We start from the raw sequence: 27204 nt of genomic DNA, 5'->3' as shown, positions 1-27204 counted from the left end.
TCTTCTTACTCCTCTCTGGTGGCATCCCACCTTGTGAACCGGTCATAGCTTTCACTTTTACTTCAACATCCTAAAGAGCATGCCAAGTTTTAACCTGTTTATGTATTTCTAGCAACCATTAGCACACAGACACATACCTTGCACATGGTATGTGCACCTAATTACCTCTGAATTCCTTGGAAGGTGCTGCTGGCCATGTCTATGATTCCACCAGTTGGACGAGCCACAGCACCCACAAGCCCCTTTCCAATTCCTTTGAAGAATCCAGCAGCTCCTTCCTTCTTGGCACCTTCGTAGAACCAAGGACAATGAATGTATAAAGATATTTTAAAATTAGCAAGCTTGAACTCAATGAAAGCCTGAACCAAATATAGAAATGTTTTATCCAGGGGTTTTCTAGATTTTGGTTTTCTAAAGAAGTTAAATTTAATCCTAACATATAAAAAAACAGTGGTTTTCAAAGTGTGTTAAAAACATACATTATTAGGCCCTGCCCCAGACCTCCTGAATCAGAAACTGCAGAAGCAGGGCCCACGTCCTTCAAGTCATCCTGAGTCATGCACAAGTTTTACCATCACTGATTCTTAGACCTAAGAATCGAAGGTTTCAGAAATGACCTGAAATTTTTCTCTTTCTGTCTACCATCAGGAGATTTTTCAAGCAGTGTACTTTTTAAAAAATATAAGAACTTCATTGAATTACAATTTATATACCATATAATTCACCAATTTAAATGTACAAATTAAATGTTTTTGGTATTTTAGTGTGTGCAACCATCACCACAATCAATTTTAGAAAATTTGCATCATCTCAAAAAGAAACCCATGACCATTAGCATCATTCTCCACTTTCCCCAACCCATCTTCTCCTGGTCCTGTGCAATTTAGCTCCTTCCTCCCTAATCCCTGGACCTAGGCAACCACTAACCTACTTTCTATCTCTGTGGATTGGCCCATTCTGGACATTTCCTACAAACAGACTTAAACAATATGTGGTGTTTGTGACTGGCTGTTTTCACCTAGCAATGTGTGTTCAAGGTTCACCCATCTTGTACTTGTATCAGCACTTGATTTCTTTTTACAGCTGGATACTATCCCATTTTAAGGAATACCACCTTTTGTTTAATTATGCTTTAGTTGATAGTCATTTAGGTTGCTACCACATTCTGACTATTATGTTCTGTGAACATTTTTGTGTAAGCTTTTTTTTTAAGATTAAAAAAAAAAAACTTATTTGACAGAGATCACAAGTAGGCAGAGAGGCAGACAGAGAGAGAGAGGGAAGCGGACTGTCTGCTCAGCAGAGAGCCCGATGTGGGGCTCAGTCCCAGGACCCTGGGATCATGACCTGAGCTGAAGGCAGAGGCTTCAACACACTGAGCCACACAGGCGCCCCTATATGTAAGTTTTTGAGTGAACTTATGTTTTCTTTTCTCTTGGGTATATACCTAGAAGTGGAGTTGTTGCCAAACACATTAATTCTATGTTTATATCCAGGTGTTCCAGCACCATTTGTTGAAAAGGTAATTCTTCATGGAATTATCTTGGCACCCTTGTTGAAGATCAATTGACCACAAAGTTTTTATTATGTTTATTTCTGGAATCTCAAATCTATTCCACTGATCGGTATGTCTAACCATATGCCAATAACACACTATCTTAGCTACTATGCCTTTATGATAAGTTATAAATTGGACAGTATAAGTTTTCTAACTTGGTTCTTTTTCAAGATTGGTGCAGCTATTTGGGGCCACTTGAATTCCCATACACATTGTAGAATCAGTTTGTCAATTTCTGCAAAGAAGGGGTTTTGACTGAATAAAGTACTTTTTTAACAGGATTTAAAAAAAAATGAATCAATTGCTATTGAGGACCTAAAGGAACCTACCTTAAATATTATCCTGCTGAAAATAACACTCAAAGTCTGAGTCAGAATCCATTACTTATTAGACTCTTTTAACTTTCTGAAGAAAGTACTTTCATTAAAAAACAATTTAAAACTATGAACGTGAAATCAGAAATTCTCTCATATAACTTGTAGCAATAACATCTCTTGTGTTTATTATATATCAACTCCTCAGACTTTGCACTGGAAGGAAACATTCTCAACTTACCTTCCACAGGTTTTGTTATTATCCCAGTCACTCCACCAACAACTCCCTGAAAGACAGATCAATCATAAACCTGAATGGAAGGTGCTTAATTTTAAGTCAACCACTAGAGGTCTCTACATACATACTAGAAATAACTTTTTTAAAGAATGAGGACTTACTTGATAATGTGAACATGCACCTAAGTGATTTTTAAAATATTGTGATGATTTTTAAAACATTAAATTTAAAATATTAAAATATTAAATATTTAAATATTAAAATTTTTAAAATATTCAAAATATGATTGTTAAGTATTATGATTTTTAAAATAGTATGATTTTTAAGATATCATATATTTATATTAAATATACTTAATGATATATTAATATATTTAATAATATTAAAATATTATACAATAGCAAATTTTAAACAAAAGCACTTTGTAGAAGTTACATAACAGAAAGAATGGGAAATCAGATGAAAAGATTCTACACCTAGCTCTGGCACCAATTAGCTATATAACCATGGGCAATTGATTCACTCTCTTTAAACCTCAGTTTCCATACCAGTAAAATGAATGAATTGACCCAAATAATCCCTAAAATCTAATATAAATTTTAATGAAATTACTTTGTAATTTAGCTGAAGTGTGGAAAACTGAAAATGAAGGGAACTGTGAAGCATGTAAATAGCTTGACAAGTAAGGCACTTTCAATTAGACAACATACAACCTTGGTACAAACACAGAAGTTACAGTTCCTGAAATTATTTCCAAAATTAAAACAGTAATATGTTTATACATTCTTAACACTTGCTAAGTAATGGCAGTAAATAAAACCACCTGTACATTATACAAATGCACAGAAAAAGAACTGAAGTATACACACTGTTGAGAAGAATAGGTATTTCTGGAAGAGGCGAGGGTGATCAAATAGTACCTTATAGCTTTACCTATACTATTCCCATTACTTAGTAAAAGGAGAACTTACAAGTTCTTATAATTACTTATACGGAGAATATTCATACATTACCTGTATAATTTTTAAAGTACTGACAAACAGTGAAAGGCAGTTCCTGGTTTACAAACACTTAGCTTGTATACCTCTTCTTCCACAGAAATGGTCAAGTGATGATACTGACCGGAACAACTCCTCCTCTCTCTAGTTACCATCAGGTACAATATTTCTCTCTGCTTTGCTTCTTTGCCTTCCGGAAGAGTGCTAACTGGCCATCATCACAGAGCTCTCACTCCAGCCCAAGTGCCAAACTAAGTCTGGGATTTGGGGAATAGATGTGATAGTGATATCGGGGAAGGAGAGCAGAAAAGTGCACAATATCACTACTGCTACTGTGACAGACCTCGACTCACAAGTAATATTCCAAGTTGCAAAAAACCATTTGAAGTACATTTATAAAGTGTATATCAAACTTCACAGCTTCTTGAAGAGTCTATAAGAGACTTACAAGCAAGAAGCCCTTTCCTCCTCTGGCCAGGCTGTCTCCAAAATCTTTAGGCTGTCGACCCATCTCTTCTCTTCTTTTTTGTTGATATTCCTTGTCCATTGTAATTGCTGCCAAACCTTTTCCAACAGAACCAGTGATGCGAGATACAACTCCTGCTGCGCCACCTATCGGAAGACCCAGAGAAGTCAGTCTCATTGTTCAAAGACCAAACACCGTACACGGCACGCCATTGCTTTGAACAAATGCTTCAGATTCTCTCTTCTATACAAACATACAGAAATGTATTTTTATCATTTCCCATTTAGCAAGAAGAATGAAACTATTCAAAGTACACTGATTCTCCAAAATTCTTCTGTAACCCTAAAACTGTTCTAAAAACTATTCTGTGAAAAAAGCACATTGATCCAATGTTACAAAGACATATAAACAAACCCAGCACGTCTGTTATTTTCCATTTAAGAAAAAGGGAACACATCTTTTAAAAGGGATTATTAGAAAACTGATCCTCTTTATTTATAAATGCATTTTAGAATAATTACAATAAAACTACGTATATTTATATACACAAATAGGTGATCCATACCTACAGTGTGTCCAAAGAGACTTCTTACTCCAATCACTAACCCCTCAGCAAATTCTTCAGGGCCTTGAACAGCACCCTGAGCAAAAAAAAGAAAAGAAAAAAGAGAAAAGTTTGCTATTTAAAATGTAAATAATCTTAAGATTTTTCATCTAATATTTCAGGGTTTCCGTGAAGACAGAGAATCTGTAAACATCCACAAACACCATGATACCAGTTTTCACCCTCTAACTCCAATACTGCCGGAGAAATACTGTGTTGTCTTGTTAAACCCTCACTACTTAGGGTTCCTGAGTTCCTCCACCCAATGGAGGTAAACAGGTGAGGAAAGCTTGAATACAAAACGAAGTCAGCTTTTCTTATCCCCTGAGTCCTTTCCATAGTGGTGAAACAGCCTTGAAATGGTGTCAATGTACCTAGCATTCTTCCTTATAACCATGTGAAATCCTGGAAAATGTGGGCAGGTTTTATCGCCCAGACACTAGAAGTGTTCAATTAATTCTACAACAGTCTTTTAAAGTCATCTCACATAATTTTAAATAAATATGATGTTCATGTATTTTTGTTATCTGAACATTATTCAATTCCCAGATACACTTAAAATACAACTTATTTGTCACTGAAAAAATAGAGTAACAATTTCTGTACCTATACTTAAAATAAATAAAAGATCAATACCTGGAAGGGTTCATAGAAAAAAGCTTCAACTCCTTCAGACAGACCTCTAATTAATCCAAATGGGTTTCCAAGCACATCTAAGCCCAATACAAGGACATACATCTGTTTCAAGAACTAAAGAGAAAAAAAACATACAGTAAGTCCTTTACTACTCTTGTAAGAAACCATATCATGATGCCTCGGGAAGAAAGGAGAATACTGACTACATGAGATTGTTAAAGGAAATCAATGCAGAATAACCATAACTATATCCATTAACTGATCTTTCACTATGTGCCAGACATTATGCTAGTCTGCCAGTTATCAGCTATGTAACCTTGGACAGGTCAGTTAGTCTCTATAATAGGGCCTCAGTCTTCTCATATAGAAAATGAGAGGTAGATTACACTGACTTTGCATGGCTAAGTACACATTTTAAATGAACATATAATTCAATAATAGTTATTTTTAAATTATTTTTTACTTATTTTTATTATTATGTTACTATCACTATTACTATGAAACTAGATGGGGAAATAATAAGTAACCAAAACAAAACACAAATGAAAATACATCCTTATTTGAACACGTAATAACCATAAGGTCTATCTATACTGTAGGAGAAAAGACCTTCCAGCAGAGGCAGGAAAGGGTACCGCCGCCCTGAAGTTCCATGGTGCAGCAATGGTACCCTACCACCCTGAAAACAACTACTACGCCTCTGCATCCAATTCAAGCCATGGAGTAACTGAGGTGTGGAAAAGAGCCTGGCCTAGAATTCCTCTCCTGACTCTATTAGACTATGCCGAGAAACTGGAGACATTTACAAAATAAGTGTGATGCCTCCTACATCAGTATTCTTTCCCAAAGTGGCAAATGTATAATTGCAAAGGAAAAAAGGCACCAGAGGAAAATTTCAAAAACTTTCATACAGAGGGGAAAGAAGTAAAGACATAGAAATTAATCATTCAAGAAAACTACGAAGTAATGAGAATGCAAATTGAAGTAAATTAGATAAACAATTTTGCACAATGTGCCATCACATACAAATGTTTTGTCTGATACTTTATGATGTATATTCCTTGTTAGCTACTATGATAGGAAATTACCTGTTCACTGTAATGTCTAACAACACTCCACATGAGCTGATCTCTCTTGTAAAACTGATACCGAAGTTCATAATAAGCAAGTCTGGGAGAAGAAAGAAAGATTCAAAGGCATGATGATTACATTCTGAAAGAAAGGAACTTAAAATTTCAATGATAAATTAATCATTGCTAATCCTTCATAGTTCGATTTGTAGATCTGCCACATATATTTTATGTTTGAGATCTTCATATCATGGTAACAAAACTACTGTAAAAGTAGCACACTCTTGGGTGCCTGGGTGGCTCAGTCAGTTAAGCATTTGCCTTTGGCTCAGGTCATGATTCCAGGGTCCTGGGATCAAGCCCTGCATCAGGCTCCCTGCTCAGCAGAGAGCCTGCTTCTCTCTCTCCCTGTGCCTGCCGCTCTGCTTACTTGTGCTCTCTGTCAAGTAAATAAATAAAATCTTAAAAAAAAAAATAGCATTCTCATACAAGTCTTTCATAAATACACAAAGAATAAAAAGGTTGAAAAACTCAACCATAATCTCATCATACAGTGGATTTTTTAGGTTTTTTTTCCTTGACATTTTCCCACTTTGAATTTTCTTTTCTAACCAATTCAAAAATATTTAAAACATTTTGTATGCATTTTTACACTCAATATTGTGAATAAGTATTTCTCCAGATTTTTAAAATTCTATGTAACCATTTTTAATGGATTCTTAGCATGCCATCATGTGGAAGTGTCATAACAAAACAATTCTCCCACTGTCAGACATTTCCAAATCTTGACAATAATAATTAGGACTGCCATATATAAATTTTGAATATAACTCTTTGGTTGTATTTCATGATTATTTTTTGGACTGAATTCCCAATAAAAGAATTACAGAGTTAAAAACTGCTAAAAAAACATTTGAGGCTTTGAGATATGTATCAATATATATAGATAAAGATATATAAAATCTTTCCACTCATACAAATAGTTAAAAATTCCCATTTATTAGACCCAACCCTCTCTAGTATTGATTATTCATATTTTGAAATCTTTGATAATTTGCTTTAATTTGCATATATTATGTGATAAATCAGAAAGCTGAGCATTTCAAATATCTATTACCTGCTATATCTTCCCTTTTGCAAATTCTCCCTTATTGTCTGCTAGCAATTATGGTACTGGAATCTTCTTTTTTTAAGATTTTATTTATTTATTTCACAGAGAGAGACACAGTGAGAGAGGGAACACAAGCCGGGGGAGTGCAACAGGGAGAAGCGGGCTTCCTGCCGCCTAGCAGGGGCTGGATCCCAAGACTCTGGGATCATAACCTGAGCTGAAGGCAGCCACTTAATGACTGAGCCACCCAGGTGCCCCGGCAATGGAATCTTTAGGTTTGTCTTATCAGTGTTTAATATTAAGACTATCAATCTTCTCTCTGTCATACTTGTCATTATATTTTCCCAATTCATTTTCTAATTGTTTCCACTGATTTTATTTTGTGAAGTGTTTAATTGTTATGTAGTCAACTCTATCTTGTATTTTCCACTGCAGGTTTTCCCATTGCTTTTACACTGAGAAGACTTCCTTTACTCGAGATTTGACAATTAACATTGATATCTTCCTCAGTCTTTTTCATTTGAATTTTATATTTAATCTTCCATCCCTATGAAATTTGATATGTATAAGGTGGAAATAATACAAATGGGTTTTTTTCCTCCAAAGGAACTACTTGTTCCAATATAATTGCTCAATATTCAATTCAATAAACATTCATTGAATTCACATATGTCTAGCACATGTAAGTATTCTCAGATTAAATGCTACAAAGAGCTATTTTCTACACTTTTCCATACAATTATACTGAAATCTCACCATACTGCTACATATTTCTAAATATAAGTCTGCTTTAAAACATGGTCAATTTATAAGCTACTACTAAAATAACTCCATTTTTATTCTATATTCATGTATTATCAACATTGAGTAACTGAAGAAAATATAAAACTCTTTAAGAGTAAAATAAGCATTATCTAAAATGCATAATTAGAAAGGGACAAGCTTCAAATATGTTGAGAATTAGCTTTTTCTAAGTTAACATTCTAGCCCACTTGGGCAGAAGTAATATTCAGAAACATAACCTTGGTAGAAAACCGTCCCCATCTAATTTAACATAAATCTTACTTGAATATTAGGTCATCCACATCAGTCAGAGTAGCACCTATGCTTTTCAATAGCAGATTGACAGAATGAATTGCGATCATTTCCTGTTTTTCTTTGTCTGACTCTTCACCTCCACTACCCAAGGACAGACTTAAATGCAACTAAAAGAGAAATAATGTTTCATAAATAAAAGCTAAAAACAAAAACAAAAACTTTACATACATAGGAATCAGATCTTCCAGATACAAACAGATGCTATATCTTTCAGAGTCTAAAAGAAAGCCATTGTTTGTTACTCTACACACCACACAGGATAACTCACTAGTACCTGATTCTCACATTTGCTTTTTGATATAATTTCAAAGAACTAAAATTTTATCTAAAGTGTATAAAGACCATTGTGCTTATATGGAGGGGCTCAAAACACTTTACAAAAATAGTATAATCATTTTAAGAAGAAAAACATGTCAACTGGCATACAAAACATGTCTACCAGTCAAAATAATTAATAATTTATTTTCATCCAACTAAGGTAAACAATTTATGGCAATAATTAATAATAACAATTATAATTATACAACAATAATAAATAACAACAACATGACAATTACAGCAACAATTAGCATGTTGTTAAATAAAGTTTTAAAAAGTAATAAGGTTTCAGCCTCCACAGACTCCTTAACTCAGTACCGAAGCACGGGATCTTCACATTCTCATTTAGCTTCTACTTTGTGCTGTATCGTCGATAGTACAATAGTGACAAAAGACACAGGCAGAAGGTAGTCTATAAAGGCAAATAAATCAGATGACTCTCCTTTCTTATTCTGCATTTTACCTAACCAAGGTAGAGCTCAACAGAGGAGACGTGGGGTAAAATCAGGAAAGCCTGGTTTGGGGTTTTGTTTTGTTCTTTTGATGTGGACTTCTGCCTGCTGCAGAGCCAGAGAATATACAGATCCAGGAAAGGTCAGCTTGGGTGGGTCCAACCTCTCCCTAAGGCAAAGTCACCATGGAATAAGAAAACAACTACAGTTCATGATCTTTAATTACTCAACCTCATGGTGTAATTCCTAACATGCGTAAAATCATGAATCAAAGATCTTTAACACTCCCCTAAGATTATAAAATCCAGGAAGTCATTTTATACATTCCAGAGCAACTTTGATAGTAGGCATTCAGTAAATATTTGTTGAAGGTATTGTTCAAACTCATAAGTGATTTTCACTTAATAATGAAAGAGAAATTGTGTATAACCTACTACATGAAATGATAGAAATTTTAAACCTTACACTATAAATATGTCTAATAATACCAAAGTAGTATATCAATTTAAAATAATAATTTAATTCCGTTTTATAAATTAATTTACTTCGCCAAAAGGATTGGTGTATGCAATTGAAAATTATGTGCTGTGAACAGTTTTTGAGAAAGTAAAGGATCATCAGTATTTTAGAGTTACTTAATTGTAAATCTGGCCCATTACACAAGTGTAGAGAGTTATGGTTGGTGGCATTTGTGAATTTACTAAGCAGTCACCTCTTCCTATAAAACCCAGAAAGAACAACAAAAGGAGAAAAGTAAATGGGTTCATAAAGTACAAAATCAGGCAAGTGAAAGGTATCCAATTTTCCACTCCCTTAGTTACAATCAAATTTTGGAAGAGTGAAAAACACCACATCAACAGTATAATACCTACTTCAGCGTTTTCACATTCTGGTTAGGGCACCCATTATAGCTCTCTCTTTAGACAGTGATAGTAGTTACAAAGTGCAACCAAAACATTAAATGTTGGTGAGCACTTCTTCGCTTAATTAAGAAATGCTTTTGTCAGCTCCTTCCTTGAATAAAGGGGTTATTAATTCAAGACCAGAGAACATGCTCTGACGGTTTCTCTGTGGGAATTATGCTTGTACATATGTTACAGAGAATTGTCTTAATTATTTCAATTAATCAAACAAAATTCCCACCAAATATTTGATGCAAATTAAAACACACATTTATATACAGAGCCTTTAAAAATCTTACAATTCTGCACAATTTTAAAAATAATAATTATAACAAACCTTAACAGGAGAAATATGGAAATGTTCAAAAAAACTAAGAACTGACATATCAGTCATTGAAGTCTCCATTAACTCTGTATCTAGAGCATCAATATCTTGTTGGATTAACTTTGTCTGAAAAAAATAAAATCAAGAATTAGTATTTTAATTTTTTTTCTCTAATTAGTTCAAGGAATGGCTGACCTTCTTTTTTAGTTTATAATTTCCCAAGAAATAAAAATTGTTACCCGTTTTCTTTCAGCTTCAGGGTCCATTGATGGGGTAAACAGTGCAATAATAGCTCCTAGAAACCCCTGATCAACTTTCAAGGCCATTTCCTGAATGAGGACCATAAAATACCTGAGGAAAAAAAATTTTTAAAGACAGAAAAGAGTTTCTATCAAACCTTGTAATTTTCAATGTTAAACTCTGGTTTTGGCCAGAAGTCACAACAAGATTTTTACACCTTCATGTCTTAAAAAAAAAAGTGTTACGTTAACAAGATCAAGGTATCCTTAACTGAGCTGGTTTTTTTCCCCCCACTAGAGTTAAGATTTCACTGGTGGTAATAACTGCTGTATTGATACTAAGCATTTAAAGTTCCAAATCCCATATTTATCATGTTACAGAAGAGACAAATACCGTTAGATGATATAGCATGTATTATTCCATTTATAAGGGCTACAGCAATTGTTTCAAGAGCACATTTCACAAATACATATATCATTTATATTTCACTGGGTATTTTATATTCTAATTGGAATTACAAAGAGGAAAAGTGGGTAAGGAACTTTACACCTTAAAATATAGAGGGACTATTATTATATTAAGTTCAACAAAGAAAATGACTTAACCATTAGTAGATTCATATGTTTAAGTGGAAAATAAGTTTTATACGGAAGTCAGCCTCACAGGAGTGAAACTTATTTTCAAAATAGATTCTCGTTTTAAATTCCTTTAGTTAAATAGGGGAATCTTTACTTACTTGAACTGTAATACTTTACTGTATTCATTAAATCTTGTGATGACACTCACATCAATGAAAGGTTTGGGCTCTAAGAGGAAGAAAGAAAACAAAAAAAATCAGAGGAAAAAAATCAAGCTCTATACTAGATCAAAATAATGTCTACTTAATTTTTAAAATAGAATGTCTCAATTTTTTTTCTTTTTTTTACCTGAATCCAAAGCAATAGATTTTGGAGGAGCCACAGGATGAAATACAACAGGAAACATTGTACCTGGTAACTGACTATCAACCTTAAAAAAAAAAAAAGAAAGAAAGAAAAGAAAAGAATTCAGCAGGATTTGAAATAATGAAATAACTTTTAGTTTTAGAGATAACATTATAGAAGAGGCTACTAATTTCATCAGAATTAAATATTTGCATTGTATATGTGGTGCTATTAGAAGTTTCACTTTAAAACTAAAATTCATACATATGCCAGCAAGGGCAACCTTTTATGTAGGGAAATATTTAATTTCCTCCTAAGTGCATTAACACTGTGCAGCATATACACTATTAATCAAAATATTTGTGCTTATGGATCATGTGAGATTTTAACAGTTTATAATTTAAGTAAAATGTAAGTGGAAAAAGGATATGAAATTAGAAAGAAGAAAAAGAATAAAAATGTCCTAAGTAGTATTTAGTAGTTAAAAGGAAGAGAGGAAAGGAGGCAAGAAGGGAGCAAGAAAGCAAGCGGACAAAAATGTTCTCCGATGTCCACTCCTATGTAGAATGACAGGAGAAAATCTTATTTTGGGATCCCATGACAAATTCAAAGGAATTATTTAAAAATAACAATTTCATGGGCACCTGGGTGGCTCAGTGGGTTAAGCCTCTGCCTTCAGCTCAGGTCATGATCTCAGGGTCCTGGGATCGAGGCCCACATCGGGCTCTCTGCTCAGCAGGGAGTCTGCTTCCCTCTCTCTTTGCCTGCCTCTCTGCCTACTTATGATCTCTCTCTGTCAAATAAATTACAAAATCTTAAAAAAAAGAATAAATAAAAATAAAAATAAAAATAATTTCAGCGCAGAAAAACACTCTTGCAGGCCATCTGGTCAAATTAAATAGTCTCAACCGTCACAATCTTTGGGACACTAAGTATAGAGTATCCACAGGATACATGGAAAAAGGGAATAAATATACAAACAAAAAGAAAAAAACTGTTTACAATGTATGCTAGAGTCTTGCAGAAAAATTTTTACCCCCAGGTTTCCCAAAGGGATTAGGTATACTTATTAAACTGAAAATGACAATGTTACCTGAAGCCAGTACAATCTGGCTCTTAAACTTCTCTGGTGAGGAGATTGCTTAAACTCAATCTGAATCCCTGATAAAAAATCTCGCTTTATTGGGCAATGAACAGGGAGGCGCATTTCCATGGGAACTTTATCAAAATTGACCTGGGGAAAAAGCACATATGTTTATGATGATTTGGTATTAGAAGGATAGCCCCTTTTAAATACCCATTTACTCACAAATTGAAAGGAGAAAACATTTTAATCTCTATGTCCCACCAAAAGATCTGCCTTAAGGTGATCTACAGTTGAGATCTTTGAAGCAGAATCATCAGTTTTCCACCAAAATGAAGAAAACAAGAAAACAACTGAGGAAATTTCCAATTATATAAATTGCAGTTAAAGAAAATAAACCATGTTTCGTATTTTTTTAAAAATCTCAATAATAATTAGTAATTCTAGGTAATTCTTAAATTTTGTTCTAACAGAGTTAAACAATGCATAGTTAATAGCTTATTTATGTCAGTTTGTTTTCGTTTGAGCATGGCCAACCTTTATAGGGATGAGGGTTGGGATGGGGAGCATATCTGGTAATCAATCCAAACTCAACCATTAAACATCAAAGAATAACTAGAAGTGTGTAACTGAACCAAAGCAAATGAGAAATGGCAGTCAAGCTTCTGGGGTCTTCTTAGGGCAAAAGTGACCTTCAACTGCAAAACCGTAAGGGCCTGCAGACAGTACACCTATATTTGTGACATCTACCCAAGTCCAACAATCATTCACATTTAATGAACTTAATTGAACGGATTTTCTACAGATTTTTCATTACTGAAATAAGTAATTTTGCACAGACTTTATTTACCAATATATATTGGTATCATTCAAAATAGAACAAAAGTTCCAATAAGCAATATTAATTTCTGCATAATCTTACTGAAAACAAGTTCCATGAAACTGTCTTATAAACAGAAGAAATTACAAAAACGCAAAAGGGAAACATTTAAATCATGTTTCACAGTATATGATTTAATAACATATTTTGATTTAAAATGTACTAATGATTATCAGTCATGTCAATCCTACTAACAACTAAGAGTTCATTTGCTATAAATTAGTTTCTGCACACACATTTTTACTTGGATAAAATTTTGCACACAAAATTTTACTCTAAATTTTCCTTACTTATTATGCACTGATGAAATACATATATAAAAACCAAAACAAAAAAATTCTGTTATACCTCAAAATTATTATCTAGCTTAATCCATCCATGGTCTTTTGATACTTGATATTTTTTATAGGACTGTTCCAGCAACATTATCTGCTTTTGACTAAAAGGCTTCCATTTCTGCTTTGGTTTCATCTCCCAAACAACACCAGAACTAAAACAATTCACAAAGAAAATTAAATTAGTAGTATATATTAGGCTTGCTGGAATTGTCATTCAACCACAAATTATTACAACTATAAATCTTCTATGAAAATTATACAAGATATTTTTTAAGCAGCAAAATACACCTGTATTATAAAAGTACATAAGGAAAAGGGGCAGGGGAAATGTTCTTCTCTCACACATTCACATCAATCTATTAAAGAACTCAAACTTTTTTCATAAAAAGCCTTATAGTAAATATTTTAGACTTTATGGCTAAGACAAAATTGAGGTTAACTAAATGCTTAAATAACAAGAGAAAAAAATTGCACAAAATTTTCTAATTGACCAGATTCAAAATATAAAAACAACTGAGTACAAATTTTATTTTATTTTTAAAAATATTTTATTTATTTATTTGACAGAAAGATCACAAGCAGGCAGAGAGGGGGAAGCAGACTCCCTGCGGAGCAGAGAGCCTGATGCTGGGCTTAATCTCAGGACCCAGAGATCAAAAATTTTAAAAATTTTTTATAATTGACATATAATTTGGTATAATTGACATAACATTAATTTCAGGTACACTAATGATTTAATATTTGCATATATTGTGAAATGATCATCACAATAAACCTAGTTAACAACTGTCACCATACATACTTACAAAAAAATTTTTTTAACCTTTCTCAGGGGTGACAACATTTCATTTCATTATTAGGGCTCAAAGTCGGTATTCATAGAGGTTAATTTTTTAGTCACTTCAAACTCAGCACTGGCTTCTCAAATACACAATAAGTGAGCAGTATGGGTAACATCTGTTGACCCATTAAGAGCCAAGGAAAACCACTCAAAATGATTTGCCTTATTTTTAATTGACTATTGATGTTGCTCTGAATGTCCTCAGTTCTTCAAGCAACTATTTTCACAAAAAGGCTAAGAAAGGTTCTAAGTTTATTAACTCTGGACACCTCTCTTCAGCTGCTACATTCAGGTGATTCCAATTACCTCACCATTGGTAAAAGATGTTCCTTGCCTGGCTAATAGACGAGTCATTCAGGGTTTTTTGTTTTTTTTGTTTTTTTATTTGTGTAAAGAAAGTCTGTTGTATGAGTTATTTTTTCTTAAATTTTCAAATTTTTCTGGCCACTCCTTTCCTGTGAGGTGGATATATTGTGACAAGTGCTTAGTTTGGAAATTTCAATATTCTTTTAGCACAGGTAAATATTCTTTTATTTTTATTTTTATTTTTTTTTAAAGACTTTATTTATTTGACAGAGAAAGATCACAAGTAGGCAGAGGGAGAGAGAGAGAGAGAAGCAGGCTCCCCACTGATCAAAGAGCCTGATGCAGGCATGATCCCAGGATCCTGAGATCACGACTTGAGCTGAAGGCAGCAGCTTAACCCACTGAGCCACCCAGGTGCCCCTGTAAATATTCTTTTAGCACAGGGTCATTACATAATAGAATAATGCTTTGCATTTCATTTAATAACTAACTGTGACCTGGAAGAGAGATACTCAAAGTCCACTTTCTCTACTTCTTTTAACATGATCAGTATGCATTAGTAATAAAAAACAAAAGTTTCAGGGTAGTTATATGTGTGGTAATCTACAATCGCGAGTTATTTTTCCTTTGTTGTGTGCTAAGCAGGAGTGCAAAAGCAGCCACAGATATATAAAGAAAAAGCAAGGCTGTGTTCTAATAAAGCCTTAGTTATGGGCAACAAACTCTGAATTTTGTATAATCTTCATGCATTACAAAATACTATTTTCTTTCAATTTTTTCCAACCATTTAAAAATGTAAAAAATTCTTAGACCGAAGTCTCTAAGAAACAGGTCATCAACTAGATTGGGCTCAAAGGCCATACTTTGCTGATCCCTGATTACAGAAGACTGTTTGCATAATGATAAAATACAATCCCATAATATTTTAATTTAACATAGTTTGTTGGTATTAATCAATGACACTGTTAACAATGTCCTCACTATATTATGTATTTAATCAATTAAGATAATGAATAAAATATCTATTATAAATTATATAAATGTTGGGCTGCCTGAGTGGCTCAGTGGGTTAAGCATTCAACTCTTGATTTTGGCTCAGAACATGGTCTCAGGGTTGTGAGATCGAGCTCCGAGTCAGGTTCTGCACTGGGTGTGGAGACTGCTTAAGATCCTCTCTCTCCCTTCTCCCTCTGACCCTCCTCTCTCTCTAAAATAAATGAATGAATGAATGAATGAATGAATAATATAAATCCAACATCAATTCATGACAAAAACTCTTCAGCAAATTAGGAAGGGGGGGGGGGGACCTGAAAAAGAACATCCACAAAAAACCTACAGTTAACATTATACTTAAGAGTGAGAAACTAGATGCTTTCTTACTAAGACCAGGAACAAAGAACAAGGACATCTACTCTTACCACTCCTATTCAACACTGGGAGGTCCTAGATAACGCAATAAGTTAAGAAAATAAAAGGTATACAGATTAGGAAAGAAGAAAGAAAGCTGTCTTTGTTCTCAGATGACAGGACTGTCTATGCAGAAAATCCTAAAGAATCAATAAAAAAAAATTCCTGCAACTAATGTTTCAAGATACAAAGTTAATATACAAAAATCAATTGTGTTCTTACATATCAGCAATGAACAACTGAAATTTGAAATTAAAAAGACAATAATATTTATATTAGCACCAGAGAAATGGTGCTAATTTAGAGAAATGTTCATACTTAGGTATAAACAAAATCTAACAAATTTGTACAGAATCGATATGAGGAAAACTAGAGAAGTCTGATCAAAGAGATCAAAGATCTGAATACAAGGATCTTTGTACACCCATATGAAGACTGAATAATGTCAAATGTCAGTTCTTTCCAAGTTGATCTATAGCTTCGAAGCAATCCCAACCAATACCCAGCTAACTGATAAACTAATTCTAAAGTTTATATGGAAAGGCAAAAGACTCAAAATCGTCAACATAATATTAAAGAAGAAAAAAGTGGGAGGAGTGACACTACCTGACTTCAAGATTACCACAAAACTACAGAAATCGAGACAGTGTGGTATGGGTGAAAGAACTGACAATCACACCAAGCAAATGAAGGGTCCAGGAATAGACCCAAACAAATATAGGCAACTGATTTTGAAAAGGAGCAAAGGCAATTCAATGGAACAAGTACAATCTTTTCAACAAATGGTGACAGAACTGAATATGCAAAAAAAAAAAATTTAATCTAGACCTAGAACTTACAGATTTTACAAAGACTAACTCAAAATGTATAATTATAGACCTAAATATCAAACACAAAAGTATAAAATCCAGCAGGTAACACAGGAGAAAATGCATGTAACTTTGCATTTTTTTGACTTCTACACTACAACTCCTACAGCACAACTCAGGAAAGGAAATCCGCCCCCCCCCAACCCCGCCCCGGTCTCATTAAAATTAAAAACCTCTTCTGTGTGAAAGACACTGTCAAAAGAATGAAAAGACAACCAAAGACTGGGAGAAAATATTTGCAAAACACATATCTGATAAAAGACTTAATTCAATGATACAAAGAACTCTTGAAATTTAATAAGAAAATGGAAAAATTAGGGACGCCTGGGTGGCTCAGTTGGTTAAGCGGCTGCCTTCGGCTCAGGTCACGATCCCAGCGTCCTGGGATCGAGTCCCACATTGGGCTCTTTGCTCAGCAGAGAGCCTGCTTCTCCCTCTGCTTCTGCCTGCCTCTTGGCCTACTTGTGATCTCTCTCTCTCTCTGTCTGACAAATAAATAAAAATCTTAAAAAAAAAAATTAAAAATTAAAAAATGGGCAAAAGACCTGAATCTCACCAGAGAAGATATTCTGATAGCAAATAAGCATTTGAAAAGATACTCAACAGCACACGTAATTAGGGAATTGCAAATTAAAATAATAATGACATATCACTACCTCCCTGTTAGAATGGCCAAAATTTGAAACACGGACAACACCAAATGCTGACAAGGATGTGGGGCAATGAATGCTCACTCACGCATTCCTGGTGGAAATGCAAAATGGTGCAGCCGCTTTGAAAAACAACTTGGCAATTCCTTACAAAATTTAACATAATCCTACCATAAAATCCAGCAAATATATATATGATATATACCCAAATGAGATTAAAAACTTATGTCTACACAAAAACCTGCCTATGAATGTTTATAGCAGCTTTAGTCATAAATGCCAAAACTTAGAAGCAACCAAGATGTCTTTCAATAGGTGAATAAACTGGCATATCCAGACATGGGATAGTATTAAGTGATTTTTTAAAATGAGTTATCGAGCACAAAAAGAACATGCGGAAACTTAAAAAAATATTGCTAAGTGAAAGATGCTTATCTGAAAAAGCTACATACATATGATTCCAATGATATGACATTCTGGGAAAGGCAAAACCTAGGGACGATAAAAAGATCAGTGGTTTCCAGAGGTTCAGAGGGAGGGAGAAAGGGATGAAAAGGTGACACACAGGTGACTTTTTATGATACTGAAACTATTCTATAGAACACTGTAATGACAGTTGTATTATCCAATTGTCAAACCTATAGAATTTATAACACTAAGAGCAGACATAACAAACAACATCAACACTGGACTTTAGATAATAATAAGGCATCAACATTAGAACATCAACAGTAAAAAATTTACCACACTACTTCAAGATGTTAATAATAGGGTAAAAATGCAGGGCATATGGGAACTTAAGTATATTACAGCCAATTTTTCTGGAAACCTAAAACTGCCTAAAAAGTACGTTTATTTTTAAAAATTACATAACTGATTTATTTTCCCTCAGTACACATCCTCATTGAATGTATATTAAATGCTTACTGCATCAGAAAAAAGATAACCAAGTTCTTTCGGATGAATTTTTTTTTTTTAAAGATTTTATTTATTTATTTGAGAGAGAGACAGTGAGAGAGAGCATGAGCGAGGAGAAGGTCAGAGGGAGAAGCAGACTCCCCATGGAGCTGGGAGCCCGATGCGGGACTCGATCCCGGGATCCCCGGATCATGACCTGAGCCGAAGGCAGTCGTCCAACCAACTGAGCCACCCAGGCGTCCCCTTTCGGATGAATTTTTAAAAGTCCTTATGAGTAAGGACCAGTCTGACAAAATGTAATAACATATGTAATATTAAAGTAAAAATAAGTTATATCAAAGAAGAGAGTGAAGAAATTGAATTTATAGGACTTAAAAATTATTTTCATATTTAGGTTAAAAATACTGTAAAATTCTCAAGTATATAGCCAAAAGAATATATTTCTCATATATACACAAATATATTAATATTATATCAACATTATATTATATACCCTTTATTTGTTATTATATATTATATTAGGGTATATTATATACCCTTTTAAGATTTTATTTATTTATTTGACAGAGATCACAAGTAGGCGGAGCGGGGTGGGGGGAAGCAGGCTCCCGCTGAGTAAAGAGCCCAATGCAGGGCTGGATCCCAGGACCCTGGAATCATGACCTGAGCCGAAGGCAGAGGCTTTAACCCACTGAGCCACCCAGGCACCCCAGGATGTATACCCTTTATAGAACTCTTAATCCATTAGGTGTTGCATAAAGTATGTTACATATATGATCTTTTTATTGACTTAATGTTTTACTTCACTAAACATGATTATTGATATTGATGCTATGATGCTTATACATGGGAACATGGTAACCATCCTATCCATCAGTCTCCAAGAAAAGAAGGAGTCTTTTACCAAAGTTAGTGAGATTTAAAAAGTCAAAATAAATAAATTCAAATACTTTTCTTATACAGATACAAGCAGAATCAGAGCAAATAACTGATTCCATCACCATTAAAACATTCTAAATAACATCCCATTAAAGACTATGGATCCATGTCAAATACTGCCTCCTCCATGAATATTTCCTCCAATTTATCTGACCCACTCTTGTCGGTTTCCTCTACTCCAGGCCAGTTTCTTCAGTCTCTACTGCACAAAACAATTTAATTGTTTCTATCTCTGTACTTCCATTGCACGTTTATATACTTCTTTGTAGCATTTCTGTTATCATAATTCATCAAAAACAATACATACCAAAAACAAAGAAGCAAACCTCTTTTTTCTCCACCAAATGATGATGAGTACAGTAAGGACAGAGGCATTATCTTAGTCATCTTTCTATCTTAGGGGCTTTTCAGTTAGCAGTGAATAAAAAAATTATTCATAAGTTATGCTGAAAGAATATAAAAATTCAGAACAGCTGTTTACTCTCAGTAAACTTGATATTAGGAACTCAGTGTTTTTTAAAGATTTCTGAGGCCCCATCTTCCTTCTTCCATACCTGGTTATCCCAACATATGAAACTTCCTGCTTGTTTTCATTGTTAACCAGGGAAAGCCCAAGACTGTGGAGAGAAAAGGTTATTTCATGCTCGGCCTGCTCCATTTCTTCTGCCTGCAGTGCTTTGGAAACCAAGGCAACATCATCGGTGAAAAGCAACACTCTCTGGCGTCCATCTAGGAATGACACCCAGTGTATCTGAATGTTCGCATCATAGGGAAACTGACCACATTCATCCTGGGGAAAAGAAAGACTATATTAAACCTATAAGCAGTAAGTTTTTTTTTTTTTTAAAGATTTTTTATTTATTTATTTGACAGAGAGAGATCACAAAGCAGGCAGAGAGGCAGGCAGAGAGAGAGGAGGAAGCAGGCTCCCTGCTGAGCAGAGAGCCCGACGCGGGGCTCGATCCCAGGACCCTGAGATCATGACCCGAGCTGAAGGCAGCAGCCCAACCCACTGAGCCACCCAGGCGCCCCAGCAGTAAGTTTTTATTACATAAACTTAAACTACAGTGTCTGAGAACATTTAGAAAAGTTTAAAAACATGACTATAAATTGGAAAGCTAACCATCAAAATGACATAAATTAATTAAAGTCGTAACATATTTTAACTCACCAATGCTTTCAAACAATAACAAACATTAACAGTGCTTTGTGTTTTTTTTTGTACCCTACATCTGACTGCTCCAAGGGCACTCAGCAGGAACAAGAGTACCCTGCAAGGGCACCTGTGTCCTAAGACGCTTATTTGTCTCCAAGACGGAGAGGTTCTTAAGTTTATTAGAAGAGTAACCTCACATAAAAATAACCTAGTTTATTTTTATGTTTTAATAACTTACAACACTGCAAATATTTCTATAAGTCACACCATATAAAACTATTGTTTGTACTTGTGTGTACTGTTTTGTAAAGCCTTCATGGCTGAAGGTCTCATATAGCACTAAAACTGTAAGACTTGATTTGGTCAGTGTTTTTAGAGACTGAAATAATGATTTCTTCCTCATTCTGGGCTACATAAATATAAGAGTTCATTTCAACAAACAGTACAAGGACCTATTATATACTTTTCATTTCATGCTTTCTTGGAAAAAAAGGCAAACAAAGGATTTATCAAGAGAATAGGAACAGCTGAGTTTGGTTGCTGTTTATCATCTGTCTATTGCTTTTTTTTTTTAAGATTTTATTTATTTATTTGACAGAGAGAGATCACAAGCAGGCAGAGAGGCAGGCAGAGAGAGAGGAGGAAGCAGGCTCCCCGCTGAGCAGAGAGCCCGATGCGGGGCTCGATCCCAGGACCCTGGGATCATGACCTGAGCCGAAGGCAGAGGCTTAACCCACTGAGCCACCCAGGCGCCCCTGTCTATTGCTTTTTTTTAATTGAAGTATGGTTGACACACGTTTCATTAGTTTTAGGTGGACACCATAATGATTCAACAACGCTCTATATTATCCTATACTCACCACAAGCATAGCTACCATCTGTCACCATTCAATGCTATTACCGTCCCACTGACTATATTCCCTATGCTGTACCTGTCAGCTCCGTGACTTACTCATGCCATAACTGGAAGCCTGTACATTCCACTCCCTTTCACCCATTTTGCTCACCCCCCACCTCAATCTCTGGCAACTACAAATTTGTTCTCTGTATTGATGGGTCTGTTTCTGGTTTTGTTTGGTTGGTTGGTTGGTTGTTGTTTTTTAGATTCCAGTGTTTAAGTGAAATCATACAGGTATTTTTCTTTCTCTGACTTATTTCTCTTAGCATAGTACCCTCAAGGTCCATCCATGTTTTTGTAAATGGCATGAACTCACCATTTTTAAGACTGAGTGAATGGAATATTACTTTGTCATGTCATCATATCCTATTTAAAGTTTTTGCTTTGAATTATAGTTGTATAGAAATTAAAATCAACAACTTTGCTTTCTTTTTACTTGTTTGCCTCCTAAATCCTTACTGCCTCTTCATGCTTGTAACGTTCTGTGTTAGTTTGGTTAAGACATATCTTTTGTAAGTAGCATATATTTAGATACTGTTTTCTAACTTAATCTGAGTATTGTCTTTTAATAGGAGAATTTAAACCATTTTCATAACTGACGGGAAGTTAAACCATCATAATTGATGGGAAGCATGGCTTAACGGAAAAAGTCCATGGACTATTAAGTCAGATAGACCTGGTCTTGAATTTTATTTTTTTTATTTTTTTTATTTTTAAAGATTTTATTTAATTATTTGATAGACAGAGATCACAAGTAGGCAGAGAAGCAGGCAGAGAGAGAGGGGGAAGCAGGCTCCTCGCTAAGCAGAGAGCCAGATGCAGGGCTCGATCCCAGGATCCTGGGATCATGACCTGAGCCGAAGGCGGAGGCTTTAACCCACTGAGCCACCCAGGTGCCCCCTGGTTTTGAATTTTAACCAGCAGTTCTGAATTCCGATCATAAGAATTAGTGATAACATGCAGAAAGCATTAACACAGAAGATAGATTCAATAAAAGGTACTTGCCACTTGTTACATACTTAAGTCTCCTTCCTTTACTCTAAAAGCAAAATTGTCTTTATTTTCGTTTTCTCAATTGCTTAACATTTTCTTACCAATGATTTTAGTTCTACTAATTAATAGATTTTTTTAAAAAAACAAAATCTTTAATCTGTACTTCTGTAATGATAATTTAAGATTAAATGGTATATTTATGGTATGAACAGAATATACTGTTTCCCTACTCCACTTCTACTTCATTTGGGCGTGTCTTTTTATTTCACCACGCATTCTTCTATTTCATAGCTGTTACAGCTTTGTAACTTAGTTGAGGATGCAAGACATAAACTTGGAAAATTTCTTGTGGTGCTCCTGTAGTAAAAGAAAGTTTCAGGGGTATAATCACCTTCTGATTCTACAGGATAATTCCACATTTTTCTCCTGAGCTATTTTTTTTCATAAACCCCGTGTTGCTGGGGTTTTTTGTTGTTTTTTTTTTTTTTCCCTGTTCATTCACACTTAATAAGGAAAGATCTGTTCAGACCTAATATTTGTCAATAATGTCTGGATTTTCTTTGAACTCCCTCACCGTGTCCACCTGGGTCTAAGTGGAACTCTGTTCTCAAATCGACTTAGCAAACAGGGGAATGGGCAACTGCCTTGCTTCTAGCTCAGTTTCCAGAATCTGGCAGATTAGCTGCTAACTGAGGCACAATTATCTACTTTTCCTATTGCCTGGTTCCCTGGTTCTCCAACACCAAATAGAAAAGAAACATTAAAAACCACAATCCCCACATACACTATTCCCAGATTCTTCCTCTATCTGCCTCAGTATACACATCTGAATATCCTCCTTCAGTTCTTTCCCACTTTCTCGCTAGTGTCTATGTACTACCACTGGGTGTTGTAGTTACTGAGCAGCGTTAAATGTGACAAGAGGGAAACAATACCAGCACAGTCAGAGACCTCTGCTAGAGCTCCCATGTCTCTGAGCCAAGAAGCTAAGAGGATCAGGGAATTTAAGCCTCTGTACCATTTACAGAACTTTGAGTTTTGGTCTTGTAAAAAGTAAAGCACAAGCAAGGCAGTATAGCTCTATCAAATTGTTATGGTGATAATTGTTCTAAGAATCTCGTAACAGAGGAACCATCTGATTTTTCAAAAGTGGGTTAAGTCTCTTTTATGGGTATTTCAGAGGGAATAGAGGAGAGGATAATTCGGCCACTACTAGCTGATCATCATTTTAAAGCAAAAGTCAATAAAGTTTTTTTAACAACTGGCATTATCAGACAGCAGAACAGGACACACTGTATGAACTTTTCATAACAGAATATATTTCTATAGAAACAAAAGATCTGTCTTACTAACATAGGAGCAATTCCTACACTAGAGAAAGGCTGGTAGGTGAATCTTTAAGACCTTCCCAAAGTTTAAGAGTCTAAGAATAACATATTTGATTAAATTAGCTACCTAAATATTATTTTAATAAATTAATTCATTAAATTCCTTCTGTGGGTTAATTTGCATACTGTCCGATTCCTTTAATTAAAATATATGGTCTTCACTGGGAAAATATGCCTAAAGACCTCACAGCCAACAGTGGCATGCATATGTTCAAAATAAAGTTGTTTTTACTTAGCTTTAAAATTCTTTTCTTTAAAAAAAAAAAAAAAGTATATATAAAAAGATACTTCACTGGTCTTTACTCGGACAAGATAAAGCAGGCCTGTTTTTTAAACTGTAAAGAAATTATTTTGACTAATCTAAAATACTGATATGAACTACTTGCAATCTAAACTCCAAAACCGACCTATTTTGAAAATACTTCCAATTCATTTTTAGTTGAATAAGGACAAACATGACGGTGAGAAGCTGGCCTGTCTGCTTCCTTCGCCACCAGGCCCCTCTAACAGCACTCATTCACATCACATGGTACCTTTAACAGACTATGTTCTCCAGTATTTGCTGCGTATGTCCAGGTAAGTTTTCTGGTACCAGTAGGATCTGCCCAGGCAAAAAGTCGAGCTTCTCCTGGCACCAAGTGCACCTCCTCCTGTGACCCACTGAAACACAACCACCAGAGGGAAGATGAAAACAGCCAGGCCCTGAGTAACCGAGACCTGTGATTTACAGAGGAGTGGACTGGCATAAAAATCTTCTAAAATTGCCTTTCTTAATAAACGGAACTCTGCCTAAAAATAAGTACCCTAAAATGTCCAATAAACTAACGGCTTAAAGCTTGAGGGATGGGAATACTGCCTTTCTGAAGTTGCAGTGTGCTCCAGACTGATGCAGGCCATGGAATTTATTAAAGTAAACAAACTGGCACATCAGGGCTCACCTGCAGGAAGAACTATAAACAATAAATCCTTTAGCAGCAGTAGAACTTTAAGCACTCAGTGCTTAACTTTAAGTTTATGAATCAAATGCAATAGATAAGAAACATGAGTCTTGGGGAAAATAAAAAATTAGGTCCACACTGTTGCTACTCAAAATTGTGATCTATGGAGAAGCAGCAGTCTTACCTGGAGCTTGCTGGAAGCACAAAATCCTGGGCCCTGCCTAAAACCTACTCAATCAGAATCTGCATTTTAACAAGATTTCTGGGAGATTCAAACCATTAAAGTTTAAAAAGTATTAGTCCATATTACAAAAATCTTTCCAGGGAACAACAACAACAAAAGGAACCCAATTAGGTTTCAATCCCATTCTATAATTTTAAATCTCCGAGTGGATTCCAGTCAGGAGAATTAAGAACAGGTAAATCTACAAGGCATTATTTTATATAAAATAATTCTGTATGTAAAAATAACCTTAGGTATATATAAGATTTTACACTTATATAAAATAATGCCTTGCAGATTTATAATAGTAATTCTTGGCAAATATGTAGTATGTATTTTAAGGGTTTAAAACTGTCTGTTATGTCCTTAAATGGTATCATCCAAGTCAAATGACAGCACAAGCAAGAACAACAAAATTCCTATCATTCCATATTTATATTCAACGCCACTACCTATTCATTGTCCTCTCACTGAATCTTCTACCGCCTCTCCTCAGGCAGGGGACGGGGAGGCGGAAACAGCTTGATAAAGATTTATAGGGAGAGGCTCACAGAACATTTGCAACTTACGAAAGAATGATAATGCTTCAACAGCTGAACAGGTTCACAGTTCCTTATATGCAATTCTGAAATTTTAAAAGCTCCAAAAGTCCAAAGATTTTTTTATTAGTTTGGTATCAAACATTTGGCTAAAAAACCTAATCTGAACTGCTGTGAGATGGTTAATAGTTTTGACTTAGCCCACTTGATATGAATATTTATAAGTTTTGCTTCAGGAATATTAATGTACTGGAATATAGAGAACTGTCCCAAAACCTGCTGAGGGTATTAAAATAAACAGCATGTGTTCCGTGTTACCATACTAAAACCAGAAAACACGTGAAATGGGAAACACATTTCCCATAGAAATGACTGTGGGCCTTTCTATGGGACCTCAAAGAAAAACACATAGAAAGGACTGTGGGCCAGTAAAAAGCAAATGAGATTTCCCATGCACCTTGTTTTTCATACCTCTGTTTGTATGTGAGGACGTCCTGTGATGTGTGGTTTATTACTAGGGCAGGTGCAGATCCCTCGTGGTAATCAGAAAAGGTTATGACAGTTGAGTGTTCAGCAGTGTTTACATCCACCAAGATACCCCCATTCTATTGCAGAAAAAAAAAAAATCTGTTTGAGGCATTGGTTTCACTTGCAGGCACATTTGGAATTTCAATCAGTTATGTAGACACAAAAAGTCTTTTTTCTTAAGTTGTTACTGAAAAGCACACTGGCTCTGATCTCTTACAAATACATGTATAGCACCTTACAAATATATATATTAGCACCTTCAAATGATTACTGGTAGATTTTTTTTTTCCAGTCGAATTTTTTTTTAATTTAAATTCAATTAGTAGTAGATTTTATAGCATGTTTTAATAAAATATTTTAAAGCAGATTTTAAAAACTGAAGACATTGTATTTTAAAACATGAAAACATAATAAGAAACTAAACTAAATTAAGTTAAATTAAATTAAATTAAAAACCATGAAAACATACCAGCTCTTCTAAGCTCAGTAAAGTGCCATTATCCTGTCGGTTATAAAAAAATGGTTTGGAGGATCCTTCATGGCCCACCACTCTCACACAAAGTTTGCCTGACAAATTTTCAGGCCAAAAGGGAAGACACTGAGAAAGTAAAAGTTAATATCAGTCTTAAAACAATATTGGGGTATCAGTAAGACAATGGCTAATTAAGTTTTCAATTCTAAATCTGATCATGATACAATTATTACTAAGTTTCTTAAAATATTTCCTCCACATCTCATGTTAAGATTATTAACAATATAAGGCCTATTTATGAAACCAAAGAAACTCCATCAGAAGAACACAGATCTATTAGTCTGTATACACTTACGGAATAACTGTAATATGAGAAACTAAAGCGCTTACTGATTAAGAATGCCTCAAATGTCCTGAATACTTCAAACCTATAATCTTAAAACATCTGCTTTTGTGCATATCCCATTATAATTCCATAATGCACTATGAATTCTTTCAGTGTTATCTTAGCCTAGAAAAACTAGAAAGACCATTGAAGGCAGAGAAGAGAACACCACAGACCTTGCTGGAAGTCCTAAAATTAC

General features: G+C 34.7%; 1 protein-coding gene across 2 annotated transcripts in view; it reads right to left on the bottom strand.

Moving 5' to 3' along the window:
* Nucleotides 1-27204, bottom strand: part of VPS13C (vacuolar protein sorting 13 homolog C) — a 195290-nt gene that overhangs the window by 15017 nt on the left and 153069 nt on the right. For both annotated transcript variants that reach the window (XM_032864804.1, XM_032864805.1), the window contains 17 exons: nucleotides 26618-26746; nucleotides 26092-26225; nucleotides 24454-24580; nucleotides 20040-20275; nucleotides 13566-13707; nucleotides 12347-12487; nucleotides 11257-11338; nucleotides 11067-11136; nucleotides 10330-10441; nucleotides 10103-10216; nucleotides 8061-8200; nucleotides 5903-5984; nucleotides 4815-4928; nucleotides 4140-4215; nucleotides 3557-3720; nucleotides 2114-2159; nucleotides 166-289 (listed from right to left, as the gene is read on the bottom strand). In XM_032864804.1, the coding sequence (XP_032720695.1) occupies nucleotides 166-289; nucleotides 2114-2159; nucleotides 3557-3720; nucleotides 4140-4215; nucleotides 4815-4928; nucleotides 5903-5984; nucleotides 8061-8200; nucleotides 10103-10216; nucleotides 10330-10441; nucleotides 11067-11136; nucleotides 11257-11338; nucleotides 12347-12487; nucleotides 13566-13707; nucleotides 20040-20275; nucleotides 24454-24580; nucleotides 26092-26225; nucleotides 26618-26746 (2033 nt within the window). The remainder of the gene's footprint in view (nucleotides 1-165; nucleotides 290-2113; nucleotides 2160-3556; nucleotides 3721-4139; nucleotides 4216-4814; nucleotides 4929-5902; nucleotides 5985-8060; nucleotides 8201-10102; nucleotides 10217-10329; nucleotides 10442-11066; nucleotides 11137-11256; nucleotides 11339-12346; nucleotides 12488-13565; nucleotides 13708-20039; nucleotides 20276-24453; nucleotides 24581-26091; nucleotides 26226-26617; nucleotides 26747-27204) is intronic.

Source organism: Lontra canadensis, unplaced genomic scaffold (genome assembly GCF_010015895.1).
Source record: "Lontra canadensis isolate GAN:19392208 unplaced genomic scaffold, GSC_riverotter_1.0 scaffold28, whole genome shotgun sequence".
Taxonomy (NCBI): domain Eukaryota; kingdom Metazoa; phylum Chordata; class Mammalia; order Carnivora; family Mustelidae; genus Lontra; species Lontra canadensis.
The sequence above is the reverse complement of the archived record's forward strand: the minus strand, read 5'-3'. Positions and strand labels throughout refer to the sequence as shown.